This window comes from Castor canadensis, chromosome 12, assembly GCF_047511655.1.
Source record: "Castor canadensis chromosome 12, mCasCan1.hap1v2, whole genome shotgun sequence".
NCBI classification, from domain to species: Eukaryota; Metazoa; Chordata; class Mammalia; order Rodentia; family Castoridae; genus Castor; species Castor canadensis.
The window spans coordinates 39,874,194-39,896,481 of record NC_133397.1 but is presented as its reverse complement, the minus strand read 5'-3'; the positions used below and the strand labels follow the sequence as shown (position 1 = coordinate 39,896,481).

Below are 22,288 nucleotides of genomic sequence, written 5' to 3'. Positions count from 1 at the left end.
TGGTTAAAAGATTTCATCATGTGTGGAGACAGTTACCTCTGGCACCTACTCTGTTTACCTTTCTTAACAAGTGTTTACTGAGCACTATTTCATATCCCTTGCCAAGCTCACTGCCAAATAATGGAATTTTTAGAACAAAACACAGGAGATATGAATTAAGAAAAAATATGGAAGCTTTAAAAAAATCTCTTTAGTTATTTCATCTATATTTAAAACTTTACAATAAGGGTAAGGGTCCTGCATTGCCTGGGTGTTAAATGAAGATTCTAGTTGTGATCTGTGAGGTCCTGGAACAATTTGGGGATGCTGTGCCTCTCATAGCTCCCATCCAATAACTATTTTACTCCTAAGAAAGCTAACTGAAGCTCAAGTGAGCTTTCTTTTTAGCTGTTTATAGATTTATTGGTAATGTCACATTTTAGATAGTCTATATAGGGTGGCACAGGGATAACAAACTTTGTTTCCATTGATAGGTAGGTATGTTTGTCGACAGCTGTGTGTGCAGAATTCCAAGGCTGCACACAGAAATGCCATAATGACTTAGTATTCCCTGTCCTGGGGTGGACTATAGGAGGGAAACTTTAGTGCTGTGATTCTGCCATTCCTGATATGATAGAAGCAACAGGCACTTTGGAGCTCCCCACCCAGTTTCAAGTCCAAACTCTGGCACTCACAGTCTTTAAGACCTGGCACAGGTCATTTGGCCTCTCTGTATTTCTGCTCTTCATCTATAAATGGGACAAATACTTATTTCACATGGTTGATGTAAAGCAATGAATGGGTCTCAAAGTATAGCCCAGGGACCGTCAATATTGGCATCACCTGGGAACTTGTTAGGACTACAAATTATCAGTCCCAACCCCAGACTTCTTGAATGAGAAACTCTGAAGATGAGCTCCCCCAGGTGGTTCCAATGCACGCTAGAGTTTGGAACCCTCTTGCAATTTATATTAAATTATAAGTCCTGTAGCACTTGCTTACAAGGACAGAAGCCATGTTTTCATCCACTATACCTGGCTAGCAAGGTGCCAGCTTACATTAGGTGCTCAATAAATTCTAACTTCTTTTCCTTTCTTATCAGAATATAAGTTGCTAAATTAAGAAGCTAGGAAGTGTGGATGAAGAGGGGTTTGTATATTGTTTCAGGAGAAGAAATTAGGTAGCAGGGTGGTTCAAAGACCTAAGCTAATGCTTTGCAAGATGTCTGGGTGATTTCCTCCCCAGGAAGAGGAAAGAAAATGGGCTCAGGCTTCTGTAGCAGATGACGACAATGATTATTCTCTGGGAAGAGGGAGTACTTATGCCCACACCTCACCCTAAACCAGGAAGGATTATACAGGGTAGATCCAGCCTACAGCAAGCTTGCCTTAGTTATATCTCACTCAGAGTTTCAGTCACTGAAGTTCCAAAGGCATCTATTTAAAATAGTTTCACCTACTCCACAGTACAAACCCTGCAAACAGATCTACTGAGGTGCCTGTATTGTATACATAGCTTGCTTCCCTACCTCATTCCCTGACACCTTTCACTCCCAACAAATATCATTACCCTGATAGCCTCACTTGCCTCACAGAGATAAACAATGGGGTAGTTATTTTCCATTTCTACCTAAGGCTGTATGTGTAGAGGGTGGGAGGGCAACATGTTTATAAAGACAATTTGGTAGTCATTAGGGAAATGCAAATCAGAAGCACAAGGAGATTCCATCTCATACTTACTAGGATGGCTATTATCTAAAAAAAAAAAAAAAAAAACAGAACATGACAAGTGTTAACAAGGATAATGTAGAAAAACTAGAATCCTTATATGGTGCTGGTGGGAATGTAAAATAGTGTGGCTGCTATGTTAGACCATGTGACTGTTCCTCAAAAATTGAACTAGAATTACCATCGCATCCAGGAATTTTACTGTTAGGCATACACCCAAAAGAACTGAGAGCAGGGACCCAAACAGCTATTTGTACACCCGTGTTCACAGCAACCTTGTTCATAACAATCAAAGCTGAGAGCCCAAATGTCCATTGATGGATGAGTGGATGAACAAAATGTGGTTTATACATACAATAGAATATTATCCAGTCCTACAAAGAAATGAAATTTTGATACTTGCTATAACATGGATGAATTGAAAGCATTGTGGTAAGTGAAATAAACCAGACACAAAGTGATGAATATTCTAGGTTTCCAGTTATAGGAGGTACTTTGAATTGTCAGACTCATAAAGAAAGTAGAATGGTGGTTACCAGAGGTGGTAGGGTAAGAATGGGGAGTCACTGTTTACTGAACACAAAGCTTCAATGTGGAATGATGAAAAGGTTCTTGAGATGGGTCGTGGTGATGGCAGCTTGGGCATATGTTTAATCCCATTGAATTGTATACTGAAAAATGGCTAAAGTGGAAATTCTTATGCTAGGTATATTTTATCACAATAAAAAAAGAGTACCTCATCCCCCCAGGACCACCAAAGAAAAATACAGAACAAGGCAAACCTTCTATAGTACTTCTAAGCTAAACTCCCACACAAAATAAATGTCTTGAATAAACAAGACCCCAAACCTCTCCAAGCTGGAAATTGAAAATACTTTTAAGACAGTTTCCTAAGGTACTCTGGATTGTCACAGTTCAGTCACATCTGCTGTGAAAAGAGACTCTTAGCTGAAAATGGAGATTTGGCTGTGGCTCTCCAGTGTGATCACCCAGTGGCTTCAAAATCCCCACCCTCCCTTCCGTTAATGAAGGTATACTTCGACCTTTCCATTAGCCCACAAACTACTATTAAAAAAGCCATTTATCAAATTAACACTGAGTACTGCAAAAGTCATCTGCAAGCGCCGTGCACTTTTCCACGTAGGAGTTGCCATGCCAACAGCTGCTGCATGTTCATTGTACAGACCTATCAATTTTAACAAAGTCCTGTTTCATAATTCTGAACACCAACTCGGTCTTCTTGCCCCTCCTCACTTCCCAAACACACACACACACGACCAGGATCCCACCAAAATCAGGTAATAACCAAGTAAGGAGTGCAATTACAAAATGAACTCTCTACCTTTCTATACACCAAAAACTCTGAAAAGCAAAGGTTATTATTTCCTCTTTTTAACTCTATTCCCATCCTTATCCCTCAGGAATACAGAGTCAAGGAATTTGATGTAAGAACAGTCTGGCCAGTAATTCTAGAAAAAGGAGTCCAGGGTGAATAAATTGAAGGAGAGACTATAATTATGCAAATTATTATAATAGATTATCTGCCTGGACAACAGACAACTATAAACAAAATGAAGTAAATCTTACAGTCTACTGGTGCCAAATTTTGTTGTAAATTTTTGTTTTAAAAGTTGCCTGAGAGTTTTTAAATAAATGTGTTTAAACTGACTGGCATGATCATGCTTTTTGATTTATGCAAAAATTCTGAAACAGCTTTAGGAGACAATTTGTCTTGACTCAAATGTAAACATTACAAACGATTCTCAACTACAAGTCATTATCTTCAGCCTCAAATGAAAGAAATATTCAATCCAGTATAAAGGTGAGTCAAAGAAGAGAGGCAAAGGCTGTAGACACCTGGGTCTACAGTAGGAACAGGAATCATCACATTGAAGTTTACTGTAAATCTCTGCTACACTTTTAGCATTGGAAGAATTATAACACAGAACACCACATAGATAACTTTTTTCCTCATCGATATTGTTCATGTTTCAATTTAAAACACTGCCGTATAAAGAAAGAGAATCCTCTTTAAAGATATGGATTGTGTCGTAAAATTTCAGGAGGGCAATAGCCAGCTAAAATTTTAAATGGAGCTTCTTTAAAATTGTAGGCAAGGAAAGGCACCAAAGAAAAACTTGTTTTACCAGGTGGTGGCTCCTTGCTTAAAGCACACACATGGGCCACACTACGAGATCATTTTACCCAGAGAGACCTGGCCCAACCCTAGGAGCTGTCATCACTGCAGTCTCCTATGTAATCATGTGAATTATTCTAAGCCTAGAGAAAGGCCTACATGAGAACATAACCTTTTATTTTGTAGTTATTTCTGGGATACTAGTGCTAACACATTGGTCAGAAATACAAGAGAGATGCTGCTTTTCAGGTTTGAAAATAATCTTTGGGCTGGTTATTGCTTGTTTTCTGAGCCTGGACATGTCAGTGAATAGGAGTTTACATCTTATAAGTGAGACTTAGTACATCTATTTATTAAATCTATGACTCTAAATAGTGAGAACTCTGATATGGTGCACTGTCACAACAGCATACAGCATGATATTTTGTAATTGTATATTGGTATTTATTACATAGAAAGTGTAGTCTCCAACATGCTAACTGTGGTTATCTTGGGGTAGTAGAATTTTGGTGATTTTTATTTTTTATCTTGATGCTTTCTTATACTATGACTTTTTATGAGGGGGATATGTATGCCTTTTATAATCAGAAGAAAACAATTTAACTACTTATAAAATAATTTTCCAGGATATATGATTCATGGTGTGTATATGTGTGTGTGTGTGTGTGTGTGTGTTGTGTGTGTTTAGGTGTGTGCATACCTGCTTGTAGGATCTTCCTAACTCCCTTCTTTCTAAAATTTACCACCAAACAATTTGAGGGACCCTGCCCCAGCTGCCTTCAACTCGCAAGCCCATGGTGACATTTGAATGTCCCCATCCTCCCTCCACATCCTGCTCTCCATCCAGCAGCGTCAGTTTGCTGCCCCCGCACTGGGGCCAGCCATTCAAGAGGCAAGGAAATATTATGCAAGAGCACAGGAAGTCACAGGAGACAGGATTCTGGGCAGGCCTGGCAAGGAGTCTGTGTGAACTCCAGTGAACAAGCGGACTTTGCTCAGCAGGGCCGAGGCCAGCAAAAAAGCCTTCGCAGGGCAGCAAAGGAGAGCCGTCCACTTCATGTCTCTGGCCAGTGGGTGGCCATCCAGAACTTGATGTACCCGATACAAGGCAGATAAACTCAAGTCCCAATATTTCTGCTTCTTTGGCCTAAGTTCAAGGTGACTCCCAACACTCTTGCACTGTGACTCACCTCTGTCCCATAGCATGCCACCACCCCCTGCCCTGTATAATATGACTTCATTCAATAATTTCAAGCTTGTTTCTCTCAAGGCCACCTACATTCCTGCTCAGTACTCTCACTGTCTCAGTTTGAAGGACAAAGTACTTTCAGGTTGCTTATGTCAATCATCTCACATCACTACAAGCCTTGAGTACCCCAGATATGTTCATGTATACATGAATCACAGTAGTAATAACCCCTTATCTTGCAATAGTTTGTTTTCAAAGCTCTAATCCAATTGGCATGGCACAGATTACAGCAGCCATCTGCCAGATTGGAAACTGAGGCTCAGAAGGAGTCTGTAATAGCTGTATCAGACCTGTCTCCAATCTAGGTGCTCTCTCTTACCCCAGAAGCCTGGATCAGAAGATGGAGATATAGCCCCTCTTGGTAACACAGCTGTCTCTTTTAGGAGTTGCCCACCCTCCATCACACCTCATTCCATTTCCTCCTAGAGGATGATGGTCCTGAGGGTCTCAAGGAAATGAGCTGGGCCAGGCCCAACAGCAACTTCCAATCTAATGGAACCTCCTCTTGAGAAAAGGAGTTACAGGGAATTGGAAAGGCTTCCTCCAGCCCCCACCAATCACCTTTAACTTCCTCCCCTGAGCAAGCACCTGGAAATAGGAGTCAGGGCCAGGCCTGCTGGAAGTGCACTTTGCAGTAGAGCTAGAACCCTACAGGGGATCATTGAGCCTATCTGGTCTGGTTCCCATCTACAAGTTCATCTTGAAGGTGAAGAAACAGAGGCCCAGAGTGGTAGTCTAGCTGGTTGGTGCTCACCTTTACCAGACCACAGGAATCCACAGACACACAGCACACATCTTCTCAAGCAGAAAGGACCTTGATACGTGGGGAGGGATAGACAAGGCAAGGCAGAAATGGGGCTGTGGTCCTAGCACCTCCACTCCTCTTTGCCTCTGTGGAGAGGCAGGCAGTGGTGTCTGAATACACAGAACCTGCTGTGTAGGGGGATCTGCCCACTCCATTGCTCCTGGCTTGACAATTGCTAATTGTGGTAAGAACCGACAGTGGTATCCCCCTGGGACTCAGTTGTGCATTTCCAGACGCCACCAACACACAATGGCTCCTACTCCTCCTGCGTAAACATTGCCAAATAAGACAAACAACATCACCACAACAGAAAAATAAAGTACCAAGAGAGACGGCATGGGTCTGTGCAGAGTTTGGGACTGACAGTCTATTTATGTAGACACTGTCAGCCCCTGGCCTGATGATCACATTTTTGTGCTTCAGTTGTTTCATGTATATGAGAAATAACAACTACTTTAATCTACATCAAGAGCTTTGGAAAGGGTGCAGTTGGCAGGGTGACACATGCTTATAATCCCAACACTAGGAAAGCAGAGTCAGGAGGATCTAGAATTCAAGGCCAGCCTAGACTACATAGTGAGTTCCAGGTCAGCCTGGACTACATAGCAAGACCCTGTCTCAAAACAAACAAACAGCTTTGGAAAAAAATTAAGTGCTGAACAAATGTAAGAAATGATAATGTTGAGAGCAAAGAGTCAGCAAACCTGGACTAATTATTTCACTAAAGGAATATTTAAAAGAAGTAGCTGGTATGTTCAGGCACTGCCCCAAACTCTGATAATAAAGTGGCCAGCAAAATGTGCAAGCTCCCTGCCTTCATGGAGCTTACAACCTGTGGGTTGGGAGTGATAGATAATAAGCAAACACATAAATTACAACATGTAGTAAGTGTTGTTTACAAAAGAAAAAGAACAGGCATGGAGGTTAACTGAGGAAGGTCTGGAATGGCTTACCCAAGGAGACAATATTGAAGTTGAGACCTAAGGCTGAAGTCAGCAGGCCAGCCTCCTGGGTGTGGCTGAAGGAAGAGCAAGTTCAGATATAGGCAGTATCAGACATGCTATGGATGCTAGTCTGAGGCCAGAACCAAATGACCTGCCAAGTGTGTAGCATAGTCAGGCTTCTGTACCCAAATCCACTTCTAGTAACTGCAGGGGCCACGATATCTTCCAGGTATGCATATTCACTTCTGTTTCCAGGTCTTCCAATAGGTTGTCATTTGCTTTCTTTGCAAGCTCACAATTAGGTCATGTTCATAAGGTACAAAGCAACAAGTAGAACCTGGGTATCTATAGCAGTGACAGCCCTGGAGATCTAGAGATTAGGTGGGTTACATTGAAGGGATCATCATTCTTGACAGGGCCACAGCTGGCATGCTCCCTCTTCTCCACAAGTGAGAACAACAGGTCAGGCATGGAACAGAGCATTATCCAAGATTTATCAGGAGCACTAGAAGTTTCCTCAGTCCCTTAGTATTATCAGATTTTCTTACTCTCCAGGTATGGAAAAAAAAATCACTCAGATCCTAAAATCATGATTGGTAAGAGCCCATGACCCTGGGCTCCCAGCTAGGAGGGACACTTATAAGCCTGGGAGCCAGAATCTCCTTTAAGATCTCCCACGGCTCCCTTCTAACTACAGCTAAATAACTTCAAGAGGTAATAATGCACCTAATGATTATATTGCTGTGTTTGTTAATAATAATGCCTTGAAGGTTTGCACTTTATACGTTTCAAAGTTCTTTCCATTGAGATAATGGTTGCAAAAGTAAATTTTTAAATATACCTTTAAAATGCATGGCTTCAGTGAAACTCTAGCTGGTTTCAATCCCCTCATAATAGTAATTTGAGAAAGCAGCAAGTATGACTAACCCCCACTTAGGAATGGGAAAAACATAGAGAGGTGAAAGCTCCCATTCTAGATCACATAGGTCAGAGAAGGATTGAGAACAGTCTTCCGGACTCCTAGAGACTTTTAAGAGCTTCTTTGAATCTTGTGGCAAGGCAGGCTTAGCCAGGCACACAAAACAAGAGAAGGTATCCCTGACAGCATCTATAATCTGTTTGGCAAGACAAAGGCTAAGAAACATAGAACCCTTGTGGTCATCTCAACACTAAATTTGGAAGCAAAGAAATTCAAGTGGGTGAAAGTTTGTCACTTTCCAAAATAAACATCAGCCTTGAAGATCTAATCCAAGGAGAATTAAGTTGTCGTCATGCCCTTGTAAAATTTGTGCCCATACAAAGAGATACAGTACCAAAAAGTGTCTTCTGATCTGGATGGAAAATGATTTCAAATGTGCTGAAGAGATGGCTCAGGACAAAAGGATCCACGTTCAGATACTCAGACTCCTTTCTGCCTGGGTCCTCTGATCCTTGGGATCTCCCATTGCCTTGAGCTGACTGGAGAAAACAAATGTCATGCCACCATCAGGTGTGCCCAGGACCTTCTGACCAAGGTGGGCTAGACCCTTCTAGTAGTTCAGCAGAGGCATAGGTAGAATTTTTTAAAAAAAGAACCTTTTACTTTGGAAAAGGAAAGAAACACAAAGGAATAGATACAGAGACATTCATGGATTTCACAGATGTGTAATCATAAATGAGTTTCATTAAGACTCAGTCCTTTTTCCAGTTCCTTGCAGGAGCTGCAAGAAGTTAGAGCTAGATGCACTTTTCTAGCCATGACACGATCTGAACAAACACCACTGTCTGCTTAGGAGGTTCTGAGAGCTTCTCTGAGGCAGCTTCCCAGGGAATGCCCAGGGCCCCAAACAGCCCATCTGGGCTGGCCTGCACTGTGCTCTGCAGCTGTCTAGCACCTTCTAAAACCTTTCTGGTTTTAACAGTCCTGGATGAGAAAGGCTTCTTTCCACCTGGATCCACAGGACCCTTCTCTGAGCACAGGCTCAACGCTAACACAACAGGCACTTAACCAGTTCTGCCTGGACTGAGCAGCAGTTTCCCAGTTCTACACCGTTTGCTGATCATTGGGGGAATGGAAAAGAAGAGTCAAGACACACAATTATTATCATGAGGCTAAATTCTAAGTGAAGAGCTTTCAGAAGCTAGGGACTCCCTCTAAGTACCATAGGACAGGGTAAGCTAACATGACTTAGATAAGACTCACTGGCCTCTGCTGTCCCTGGAGTGGGATCCTGTCCAGTTATTTGGGCTCTCTGGCCAATTCCTGGCCCATGAGTGCTCAGCTATGACTTTAAGTGCTTCTAAATTCCTTCAGGGGAAAGGTTATACCTACTTGGGGGAGGGAAAAGCCCAGCTGCCCTATCCAGGTGACATCAGAAAGATAAGACAACTCCCTTTTTTACTCTTCTGGTAACATCAGCTCCTGAACATCATAACTAGGACTTAGGGAATAGTGTGGCTATGTGACAGGAAAGGAGAAGTAATAGCTTGACCATAGCACTGTGGATAGGCTGTGTGATAAACAGTTATTGGTAGAGATTGACAAAAGGAATGATCTGATTTGGATATGGCTGTCTATGGGTGTTGAAGGGATGTCCTATTGTTCTGTAATAAGAAAGGGAAAGGTATGAAATGAAAGCCCATATCAAACCATCAGTGGGACAAAACCTTTACCATCAGAATGAGAACATGGGGATGAGAGTCACTGTCACTTTAGGGTACAGCAAGCTGTCCCCTTTCAGCTGGTTCATAAGGCACTTATTATCCAGAGGGGTGGTACGGACCAAAACTAAGCAAATACAAGAACTATTTGGGTACTTTTATAGATAACTGATTTCCTAAGAGGTACGGAGAGCCTTTGAGGTCAATACCATAGAGGACAACCATGGCTTCCTCCAGCCATCCCTGAGTGCTCATACTAGAGCCACGCTCACAGTTAGAGGGATAATGGAGGTGCCCTGAGCAGCTCCTCATGTGCCAAAAGAGGTAGGCACTGTTCCTGTGGCACAGGCAGTCCATCCATCAAACATGACTCAGATATACCTGTCCTTAAACTTGTGAGCACCAGCCCAAACCTGGTCTCCATCTCCCATTGTATTAACAGAACTCCAGATCCAGGTCTGGAAGGAGCTGCTCACCAGTCCTGGCCTGTGCCTCATCATTCTGTTCCTGCAGTCCACCTCCACTGGAATATCCCATACCCACTCATCTATCCTAATTTCACCTAATCTTCAAGACTCAAATCTCAATGCTCATTTATTAAACCTCCCTCTAATCTATGCCAATCACTTCCTTTTCTAACTATTTACAACACACAAAATCTATTTACCTGCATTCACTCTCAGTTCCTATCAACCTTCTGCTGTTTGCTCAATGCTTTATCTGGGCTAGTTTTCACTTCTTCACAGAATGGGAACATCCTAAATATGCACTAGGATATCCATTAACATAACATCTTACACTGTTTTAAACAAGTCATTTTAGGAGCCCCAAGCGCAAAGTCCATCTAATGCCACTTTGTAATTTCACTGTATAGCACAGCCTCTAAATTGGGAGGTAACCTGTCAATATTGATCAGTGTTGAGGCCAGCATCCCCACAAAGCTTATCATATGCTTGCTGGGTATCCAATGAGGATAGGTTAAGTTGATCTGAGCCAAGGTTTCTGCCTATGTTTCCAATCCTTTTCACTAAGTTTTCAAAATGCCTGACAGAATTAGTTAACTACTGAGCACCTAAGTGTGGACAGTCCTCTGTTTTGGGTGCTGTGGGAAGATAGAAAGAAAAAGATGACCAGGTCCTGGCTCCTAAAGAGCTGACTACCTCATGTGTGATTAAGGGCAGATACATACACACACTGAAGAGCAAGTTGCGAAAGTATCATACAAATGCTAAAATACACACTGAAGACCAAATAAATACAGTGTTAACCAATGTGCAGCTAATTATGGATGTTCTCTCAGGGAAACTACTGAGAGCTTCTACTCCTAGCATGTCTTTCCCACCTGGCAAGTTTTTAACTTTGATGGTAGTTGCCTTAGTGTATGGTGGATTCTTGATGTGAAACATTGACATACTAGCCTGATTCTTACATTTGATATAAAATCATGTATTGTCTGTGGTCTCCACATTTTCTCTTTTTCTTTCTTTTTAAAGGTAAATGAGTGAAGGGTTCATATGCATATGAATGAAAGCAGAGTTCAAGAGGCAGGCTTTCCAAGTTACCCAAGGGACATCAACAAAGCAATTCTATGACTTAAAAAAACAAAACAAAAACGAAGCATGATTTCAGAGCAAAAAAAAAAAAATGCAGGGACACATCAGAAAATTAAATATTCCTTGGGAGGTGAAGGCAGGAGGATGGTGAGTTTGAGGCCAGGGAGGGCTATATAGTGAGATTCTATCTCAAAAAAAAAAAAAAGGAAGGAAGGAGAAAATTAGACACTCTTGCTCTTGAGCAACATGCAACCTTGCAATCTTTTTGGAAAGGCAAGAGAAAATAAAATGTCATTAGATAACAAGGAAATATAATCAGGCTCTTTGGCAAACATAACCAAGAGCAGTAACGAGTAGAGGGGAAGTGCGAGTATGGAAACTACCGTGGAAGTTGAAGAGCTTGGGCTTACTCTAGGAAAGTGTGAGCTAGCTGATAGAAGAGAAGAAAAGCATTCAAGTATGGACTAGTGTGAGGGAACAGGTAGAAATGAATACTATGACACTGCTTTGTGGGGAGAGGGAGGAGGGTTGTGACTCTGGAACTTAAGAGACACATTGAATGACAGTGAATAGGATGAGCCAGAGAGCTCATGTGGGTTCCTTGTTGCCAATGAAGTTAACCCCAACTGCCTCATAAGCTGCCCTTGGGAAGGAAATTGGGCCAAGGCCCCATGCCTTCGCTCAGACTCCACTAATCTTTGGAGGTCCTTCAGAGAAATACACAAGTCCATGTAAGAAATCCCTTTCCCACACTGAAGATTTTCTGTGTCCCAGAATAGACAGAAGGCAGCCTAAAACAGGGGCAGTATTGGCACAGTGCACACCTTTTCTGGGAGGCTGGGTAAGCTGTGTTGCCAGCCAAGGTGCTTCCAAGGGAAATACAGAAGGCACTAATTTCCATGGAATGCTAGAAGATTCTAGAGTGGGGGTCACAGAGTAAACCAGAATTTCCCTCTGACTTCTTGACTAATGAAAAGGGCCTCACCAAATGGGAGTGGCATGTAACTGGCAAGAAAGCCAAAAAAAGAAGTTGAGAAGGCCTTGGCTCCCATGCCCCACCTACCATTAATTCCCTTAAGTCTCAGGTATAGAATAAAAGACAGACTCCTGCTGCACAGTGATAGGGTTGCATTTATAGAAGCTCCCTTGTCAACAGCGAAATGTGACCTTCATACTTTCTTTATCTTAATATCTGGGTAAACATTTGTTGTGCAAGCATACAAACAAAGGTTCTAAAGGTGAAATGTAGTGTGTCTGGTAACACCATGCTGCTCCAAACCCAGGTACAGAAAACCCTTTTGGCTCTTCACATGCCTTCTCTCTCCTTTTGCCCTGAGCACCAAAATTAGCTCAGTCAATCTCAGCCAGTGGTGGAGTGAATGCTACCATTCTAAAATAGCAGCTGAGAACCCTTTGGACACACAGGAGAGAAATATAGGGTACAGTGGTTTATAGAAACTTACTAAGAAAGCAATTTCACCTGACTGCTTTCACCAGAAAGCAATTTAAGACTGTAAAAAAATGAGCATTATCAGGATTTATTCTGCAGTCTTTATAAAGTGAAGTTATTCTTCTAACTCCCTGAATCCCCTGCATGGCATACTTTATATATCCAGATTTACTCTAATTAAGCATGATTATTTTCACACAGAAAACATTGTATAGATTATGTGTTCATAAAATATTGCAGAGGTCGTATGTTCTAAGTGTTATCCAGTGGCTCATGTTTCAACTCCAAATTTTACTTTACAAATTTATACAGTATTATTACTTCTAGAATACTCTAAAAATATCATTTGTCCTATTTCCCCATACATTTGATTGTCCAGAGTTAAATTTTTAAAAATTTTATTTTGAAATTTAAGATTCTCAAAAGTCCCTCATAAGCACAGTTTTCTGTTTTTTTCACATGGAATTCATAAACAAAGCCAAGTAACTGATTTTATTTCTGTGTGCTTAAAGGCATTCTTTCCTGCAACTGTGTATGACGTATTTTTTCCAGAACAATCTTTCTCAACACTCCAAAGTGCTTCAGCAACAGGAAGTCGTAAAGGTAGGAAGGAGGCCTGTAAATATTTGCTGTAATTACTCATTAGTAATGAGAAGAGGTAGCACTGCAGTTTGAGTCACTCCTTTGAGCTCTTGGCTCATTACCTCATAACAGGAGCCTGAGGTGGTACCCAGGGGCCCAGCCTCACCATGGACACTTTCAGTTGATGTAGTGTGCTTCTTTTAGCAGCTCCACTTCTCAAGTGCAAGATGAGGTTAATATGATGCCCTTCTTTTCCCCTATCTTCTACGCCCTACCCAGAGGCAATTAGGACAAATCTTCTACAGTGTGGTGACAGTACGAAAATTTATCATGAGTAAAGTATGAATATTTGTTAATAGTAACAGAACATTAAGAGACACAGAATACCACCTGGCTACACATACAACTCAGTGATTTAAATGATTATTACCAAAAATAATCACAGACTTTAATTGACAATATTTTAAAGGATTTATAAAAACTTCTGAACTTTTTCAGACTGAGCTCATGTGTCCTCTTATTCATAGCAAGCTAGTGACTCCCTATAATCATAAACCAACATCGGGAACTAAAAAGGAAACCAGAAGAAGCAACAACTAAAGCTGTTTTGGGACGGATTAACTTCTAAGAATGCCACTATACCCCTGCATTTGGGGGCAGCCAACATGGGAGTGGTGGAGTTAACCTCCAACATCACAGTCATGAGTATAACATAATGGATCTATTTATTTTTCACCCATGTGTTTGATTACAAAGCCTAACCAGATAAAAATCACTCATCTGCTATGATTACAGGCACTTATCTCTTTCATTTAATTTTTTTATTGAAGTGTGCCATGGAGGATTCAGTAAGTCACCAGGGGTATAGATAAAAAGATAGCTCTAACAATCTGCTTCCAAGGCTTTGTGGAATTAAGAAAATTCCATATGGATACATGACAAATATATTTTTTAATGCAGTCATTTTCCTTATTGACAAGCCACTCCTTCTGAAATACTTTTTACATAAGAAAAGGATCTCCTTCCTAGAGTTATTATCTGGCATAGAAATTACTCAGAACTTTAAAAAGGAAGAATCTTTCCAAGTCAAGGGGGAAAAATGTGCTTCCTGAGAACACGTGAAGCTTCTGGTGGGTGACACCACATAATGGAGTTTTGCTAATGTACTAGTGGCCCCTGGAAACAGCCTAAGGCAACCAAGGAAACCAGTATTTCTTGAGAGATTAGAAAAAAAGGCCACTAAGAAGCAGATAACATTCTGGTCATTGCCATACCTATCTCTTTGGCTCCAGGGATTTCAAAGGGCCCGACACTCTTCTCAACTTCATGCTTTCAGGTCAGTTCTGTATCTACCAAAAGCAGGACCAAACAACTCACATCAAATTATCAACAACCTCTTTTTGACAATTACAGATGCTGCGAGTAGCACATACTTTTGTGGATGGCCGTCACACACACAGTGATGTGCAATTGCCAATACAGCTGCTGATATGGCCAGCTTCTCCCTCCATTGTGATGTATGTCAGGGCAATTATGGTTTACAACACTGGGAAAATTCTAGAAACTCTCAAGATTCTAGATGCCCATGGTGCATGGCTGTGAAAGCCTGGGACTCACCAGAGAAAGAGCTCTATAAAAATGTAAAATATGATCACAACAATCATAGCAATTCTTTATCCCCCCATCCTTTCTTTCCTTCCTGTGCTTGCAATTTCAAAAGATCAAAAGAGCGAGAGGAAGTCCTGTGCATCTTGATTTGTAGATGGTTTTCAGAAGCACAGAGGAAGAGCTCCTAACAGGTCCTCCTGCACAATGGAGTCTGAAGACTGAGTAGTTATTGAAGTCTTGCCACCAGCAAAGGGTGGGAGGTGGAAAGCTTTGAACTTCTAGGGTCAGCAGAGAACCACCTCCTGTCAGAGTTGAGGAAAATCTATGAAAACTAACAAATGCCTTGAGTTGCAAGTCTACCCTTCAGACCTTCAATCCCTGTCTGTGTGAGGTTTGATACAAGTGATGAATCATAAAAGAGAAAAGTCATTATAACAATTACAAACACAATAACAAAACAGTTATCATTTATAGAATGCTTACCACATTTAGACATGGTGTTAAGTGCTTTATAGGCCTCTTAGGTAAGGTAAGGTAAGGAGGAATAGTGGATAAGACTAAGGACTTTGGTGACACTGTCCAGATTGAGTCTCAGCTCTGCCATACTACCTATGACCTTGGGCAATAACTTTGCTATACTTCAGCTTTCCCATCAGTGAAGTTTGGATAATAACAGGCTTATCAGACACAGTTATTATAAGTATTAAAAGAATTAATCCATGTGAAGTTCTGAGGATAGCACTGGCACAAAAAGACTAAGTGCTTTTTGTTTTGTCCTCCTGAATATATGATTTCTATAAGGACACATACATTCTTAGGGCATAGAAGGACCTCCAAATAACTGTTTGAGAATAATGGAAAGTGTGAACATGGATTTATTTTCATAGGCAATCTAAGAAGCATTAACCACATGAATTATATCAGAATTATCCCTCTGCACCCATGCAGACAGACAGGACAGCTAGGTTTAGGTAAGGTTAAGTCCTATCACAAAATCTTTACTAGATGCACACATCAACCTCTTGCCTCCTCTCCAAGACAAATGTGGGAGCAGTCTGGACCTAAACAGAAAGATCCTGAAATGTAAGATAATTGCCAAATCAGATATCCAAGAGCAAGGCTTTGCCTTTTCTAATTTGAAAGGCTATTAAGAGCTTAACAGCCTTTGTTTAGGAAAAAAATACTTATACACATAATACCTTGCACACAATTTCAGAGATTCATACAACACATCCTAAAGCCTATTTACAAAGCCTGAGTAAAAAGTCCTCACTCCCTTCTTAGCCTTCTGGGAGTCAACAGCTATCTCTGCTCTAATCCTCAATGGAACCAGAAACTTCTGCCCCTACAGTTCATGGAACCCTCCATTGATTCCTGCCTCCATTGCTCCTTGCTCTATGCCAGTGCTGAAAGTACACCAGTCAATCTGGGGGACCTTTCTGTCTGTGGTATCAAAGTTTATGATACAGAATACCGCTGAGCCCTCCATGTTTTCTTTACCCTCATTACCCCAAAACCACTAACTTCCCCAATGGACCTTCCTTGGGAGCCAGTCTTTATGCTGGTGTTCAGCACCTACCCTATGTGATTCCAGGGACATTATGAACCAGTCTCCCCACCCCCACACACAATGGTCATAAATAAGTATGTGTGTTTGTGTGTGTAGTTACTACCTGAAATGCTCTCAGGAGCTTCTTATCTTTAGCTTCAAAATATTTGCTCCCTCTAGAAAATTAATATGTAAGCTATCAGCTACTTAAATTTTCAATTAAGCTTTCTTGTGTTTCATTTTTATCCCCCAATTAGACTAAGCAACTTGAAGGCAACAACCATATCCCCTAAGAAGTGTTCAACACATGTTGTTGTCTTATTGATATCTTGGTGTGAGTATCACCATGAAAAAAGGCAGCATGGAACTAGGGAATTAGAAGTAGGGATGAAGGATTTGGGGCCCTGGGAGCAAATGCTGCTAACTGTATATTATTGGTAAAAGCCAGAAATATTATTATACTACCTGTGATGGTCACTAAAGGAAGAAGGGAAATCCACTGGGCTAAAATGAAAACTATCATGTTAGTATAGGATAGAACTTGGGAAAATAAAAACAAACAAACAAACAAACAAAAAAAAAGCACCAAAGCAACTACTGAATAGACAAGATTTCCTGAAAACAAGAAAAGCCTAAATCTTGAGATAATTAATAATAACAAGTATTTTCAAATGTATTGGGCTGAGGCTTGGAACACTAAGAATTATTTAATTGTTTCCTTCTATTTCTAAACACTTTACACAATAGATTCCTAGAAAGTTGGAAATCACCCCACACATCCACAGAGTCAGAGACATAGTGGGACAGAGAAATTTATTTACATTCTAAGTAAATTAGGTACTTTAGTCTCATGGTTTTCACTCCTAGTGAAAAAGCCAACTCAGCCCCTGCAAGAAACAATCTAGTAGCTGTGGAAATGTTCTTTGCCTTCGCAAAGCAGTCTGCTCTGTTGAGAAGTAGTCCTTACTTTGGTTTTGTTTAATGAGACCTACCTGTATAAGTAGATGTGTCTTACTAAAGGGAAGGCACTAAAACAATTAATTCATACTTTCCAAGTTTACAGATACTGAGGCAAGCATCAATTGTTTCTTTTTTTTTACTCTTTGTTTTTGTAAAAAGAAAACAGCCTGAGGTTCTTATAATTACCTAGAAAAGCAAATCTCCTTTCTATAAGGTTCCATGGCTTGGGACACGTGGTGGTGGTGGTGGTAGGCTGCTCTAATCCTTCATCTAGAGGCATTCCAGGGGTATTCTTGTGAACACACATACTAATTTAAAGTAATGAACCAGGGTTCTGATTCTTATCAGCACTAATTTCCCTGTGATTAAAGAAGTTGTTTTACCCTTGCTGGGCCTTCTCCAGATATAAAATATTTTCCTGGATAGTTTTCATGCTCCCTTATAAAATAATCCTAAAGTCCCCATCAGCAACACTGAAAAAAATCTGCAGCCATAGCATTCTTTTGAATTCCATAAAAGCAGTATGAATTAAAACCTAAAAACCTGAATTGATAATGTTATACTAATTCTGTACCATTTCACATTTCTGTTAATGCAGTGAAAACTGATCACATGTTGAAGGAATATTTATAAAAAGGGTACTTCAATTGAGAGAAACTATTCAGCAATAGTTTTCCTTCAGAGTTGGGAAAAGATGGAGTTTGATTTTACTTTAGCAGAGGAACAACCAAATCCAGCTGGCATGACAAGGGAGAGTTAGTTTGGACACTTCTAGTCCAGATGTCTTCAATTCCTCTTTCATTTTTCATGGTTGTCCTTTCTCTAAATAACACAAGCACTCCTGAAAGGTGCTCAGACCTGAGTCTGACGTTGGGATTGGGCTTTGATCCCTGATTATCCAAGATCTCACCTACATTTACCTGAACCACTTTGCAAACCCCAAGCTCAAGAATATCCACATTTAGCTCTTCCTAGAATCTAATGAGGTCTCCCTTCCACCAAAAACCAAAACAGCTCACTTTGGTTTGTCCTACCAAGGCCTGCTAGTCAGCCAGTATTTATTTTAACATATCCATTCATCCATATATGTTTTGGAACAAAATAATCCTAGGTGCTATTGCTAGAATAAACACTGCAGAAGTTCGTTTGTGCACCTTAAACCTTGGGGAAGAAATGGCTCTTGAACTAAAAGAAACACACATCTCTAACGACTGGTGGGCAGAATTATCACTGGGTTTGCATTGCACTTGTGAGGCACCCGCAAAAGCTTCAGCCAGCCATTTCCGGACACCACAAACTTTCAATTTATTGTTCACAAATGTTAATTACATGTTGGTCCTTCAAGAAGCGAGCAAACAGAGCCTGATGTGAAAAGTAAATGAGTCTCAAAATGATTAATCCAACAACTCCTCATGGGACTCTGGATGGTGAGAGACACAGTTTGCCCTGCCATTCTATGGCACAAAAACCCAGGCAGGTCGCAGAGGGCAAGTCCAGTGGCTACCACTTGAGCACTGCAATGCACTCAGCGGCCTCATAGGGGTTTCCCTGGCAGTCCCCGCACTACTTAAAGCGACCGCTCTCGCCAGTAATTTGAAGTCTCATTACGCAATTTTATTCCCGCTCTGTCTCTCTACCAAGCACTTTGCCAACGAGGCACTGCAGCTGGGTGTATCGAAATTATATCCCCTTGCTCCCAAGTTTCTTGAGACGATTAATATACATAATAGCAGAGGACCCGGCGCCAAAGCGCGCGGGAGAAGCTGACACTTCACACATTTGTCAAGATTACCATCAGGTCCCACCTCCTCCGCGATTGCGACATTCGCCGATAGGCATCACAATTGTAAAATGTACAATAAGTTCCCTCGCCAGCCCCGGAGCCGAGGGGCTGTCTATAACTTTGTGGGGTTTTTTTTGTTTTTGTTTTTGTTTTTTGACCGGTTAGGCACTATTGGCACCACGCTTGGCTTTACAAAATGCGTTGGACTGTTTCCTTGCCTTGCTTTCCCTCAAAGGACGCAGGACCTCAGAACTGCTCGAGGGTCCCTGGGACGCACGGGCTGCCCACTCAGTGATCCCTCACTGACCTCAGGCTTGGAGGCGCGACACTGAAACAACGCTGGAGAAGGGCTGCAGCCAGGATGGGGAGCAGGGCTCAATCCCCTCCCCCCAGCGATCCCGCAGTCTGGGGCTAGGGCGCCGGGCCAGGACGGGTGCGATTCGCTCCCGTTTATCAAATCCTTATCGGTGCCCCGAGGTGGGAGCCTCCGCTTTACACCAGAAGATACATTGTTTCTGGCTTCGATCCCACAGTGGAAGACTGAACAAGAACAAATCAGCTCCGGTACTAAAACCTCAGGGCTAGTCAATCCCTTCCTTTACGGATCGGTCCTCCCAGCTCTGCACCACCTCCCCGCTTCCCCGCCTTGGACTCTCCCGCGGCCGCAGGTTCCATTCCGGTCACTCACAGGCCAGCCCTGCCAAACCACCGCGGAGGGCTGGGATAGAAGCTCCAGCCCATCGGGGTGGCATGGTGGAGATAGAAGTGAGGGGCCAGGCTGGGAGCCACACGCATTTGTGGGAGTTGAGGCCGTACCCACGCGCCATGCGCGCTCACTCATACTCCAAGAGGGCTGGGCCCCGCGGGACCCGAAGCGGACTGGAAGGCAGCAATAGTTGGCCGGAGTTGCCTCTCACCCAGTGCCGATAGGCTAGAGAGGGCAGGCGGGCAGGTCGTGGCTGCCCTTCTCTGTCCTCTTAAGAGTCAGGCAACCGGGGACGCCCGGTGTGGCCATCCCCTCCTTGCCAAGACACCTGCCCCCGCAGGGCAATCCAGGTCATTACCCACTCTCTGGCTAAGTCAAGGTGCGGAGTGAGGGAAGTGGGGGAGGGCTCTACAAACTTAGGTGGCTTCTGGAGCCGGGACCGGGGCCCTCTGCCGCATCCCGGGCGGAGACGCGTCTTTACGACACACTCTGCCTTCGATCCCTGGCTAGTTTGGGGGCTCAGAGCTGGCAAAGGAACGTATGTGGACGGACCCGGGGGTCTGGAGTGAAAGAGAGGCGTGGCTACTGCCCCACCATGTGAGACCAGAGAAAGTCGAGGAAATCAACCCAGAAGTATTTCATCCTGCTGGCCATGGTAGCTTGGTGCCTTGGGACTTCAGATTTTGGAAGGCACCACTAGAGCAGCCCCGACTTCCAGGACTTTTCGGGCTCGTTGCACGCGCGGGTTCGCGACTCCTTCGGGCCACAGTACTTTCCACTGCAAATTTTCAGTTCCACATACCCAAACCGACACCTGTTCTCTCCCTCAAAACCCTCCAGGTTTTGGATCCTCAGGGTCCAAAGACCTCTTGACACGCCTTCCCAACCGCAACCGCACCTGATGGCGCCAGCCCCGCGTAGTTCGGCCATTGCCTTTAACCAGCTTCCTCGCCGGCCGGCTTACCTTTTCTTCTCTTTGTCAGCTGTCATTGTCGTTGTGGCCCTTTGAGAAACCGAGCACCTGGGCTTCCTGGCCGGCCGGAGGAGGCTGCAGCCTCTGCCCTTGCTGTGGCCCTTGTCTGTTCCCCGAGGCCTGGGCGGGTGTGAAAGGTCCTTAGTGTTCCCAGGTCCGAGCGCCCCGCAGTCAGGTGGAAGTTTGCGGGAGACTGGCTAGGTGCGGGGGAGGGGTGGAGAGGTGACGGGGAGGAACCTGCACGCGGAGGCGGGGCCCGGGAAAGAGTGGGAGGAGGTTGTCAGACGCGAAGAGTGCAGCGAGAAGGGAACCGAAGTTCCTTTTTTCCCCCTCGAACAGGAGTCACTTTTCTGGGTTTTCAAAAGAAAAAAAAAAAAGTGGCTCGGAGGACGCGAGTTGGAAGGAGTCCGGAGCCGGGCGAGCGCGACCGCTGAGATGACCATACAGTCTCAGGACACTGCCGAGGATTGTACGACCGTCTCGGGAGAGCTCGGGTGGAGCGCAGCGAGCGCTGGAGCTGGGCAGCTGGCCGCTCCCGAATGTCCGGCGCCCGCAGCTACCAGCCCACTTTAAAAACTCTGGTGGCCCTCACGGGGGCGGGCAGGAGCGTGAGGGCGCGGGGGGAGTCCCCCGCGGGCGCAGGGGGAGGGGACCGGGGCGGGCGGAGGGTGGTAGGCCCCGCCCCCCCCGCCCCCCCCGCCCCCCCCCCGCCCGGGCTTCCCACTGCCTCCTGGCCAATGGGGAGGTGCGGCCTCAGCCTCTGCCCTGACCCTGGCCCGCCTCCTGCCCCCGCGCTGCGCTGCCTGTCTGCCCGCTCGCCCGCCCAGCCTCCTCCCTCCGCAAATCTGCAAGTTGTTTTTGAGGTCGGCGGGGTGGCGGGTGGCGGGGTGGGACTTAGCGCTGGGGAGGCGTAGCTAGTGCGGAGCTGAGTTGTGGCGGTGAGCGGGCTTTTGGGAGTGTTTGCGAGAGCAGGAGTGAGCCACCGAGTTTATGTCCTACCACCCACGCCATGCCCTTGGGACGAGGGCAGGACCGCGGATGCAGAGGGTCCGGCACGCAGCTGGGCCTAGCAGAGCCCCTCCTCCGTGCTGTGCTTCCACGTCCCTGGCCCCGCTGTGTAGCCCCTCCGACCGGGTGGGAATAATTCCAAAGACCCCAGTGGCCTGGGCGATGCGCTCCTTTTGGTGGAACACAGCTGATCTTCCATCTGAAAGGAAAAGCAGCGCAGTGTAAACGAGTTAAGAGTGCGCCTGTCCTGCCCTTTCCTCATCCAGTTAATGGGTTGTTTGCCTATGCTGGGGTGCAAGAGAGAATGACTTTCAGCCATCTGGCCTGCGGCCCTCTGCTCTCAACACACTACCACTGCGCGTTTCCCCAGTCAGAATCGGAGAAATCAGTCTGGTTTTCCGCGTGTGATCTTGGGGTGAGAGTTGGCACAATGTCCTCAAGTCACTGGATCTCGAGCCTGCCCTTTATGTCTCCAGGGTTCCCCGGAAGTATAAGAAACGTGAAGACTTCATGTATTGGGAAACAGTGGATCTGTCTGAGGCTCTTGCAGGCAGAGCTCAGGGATTTTCCACCTTGGCTTTAAGCGCTGTCTTCCACCTGCGCTGTGCGCGCCTCTGCCCTGCTCTTACATGCTC

At 44.0% G+C, this 22,288-nt stretch overlaps 1 protein-coding gene across 2 annotated transcripts in view; it reads right to left on the bottom strand.

The window, feature by feature from the left end:
• Positions 1–21,204, bottom strand: part of Epas1 (endothelial PAS domain protein 1) — an 83,030-nt gene extending 61,826 nt beyond the window's left edge. For both annotated transcript variants that reach the window (XM_020182984.2, XM_020182983.2), the window contains exon 1: positions 20,637–21,204. Coding sequence is in view for 1 of the 2 variants with exons in the window: in XM_020182983.2 (XP_020038572.1) it covers positions 20,637–20,662 (26 nt within the window). In the remaining variant the exon portion in view is untranslated. The remainder of the gene's footprint in view (positions 1–20,636) is intronic.
• Between the last annotated feature and the right edge of the window lie 1,084 nt (positions 21,205–22,288).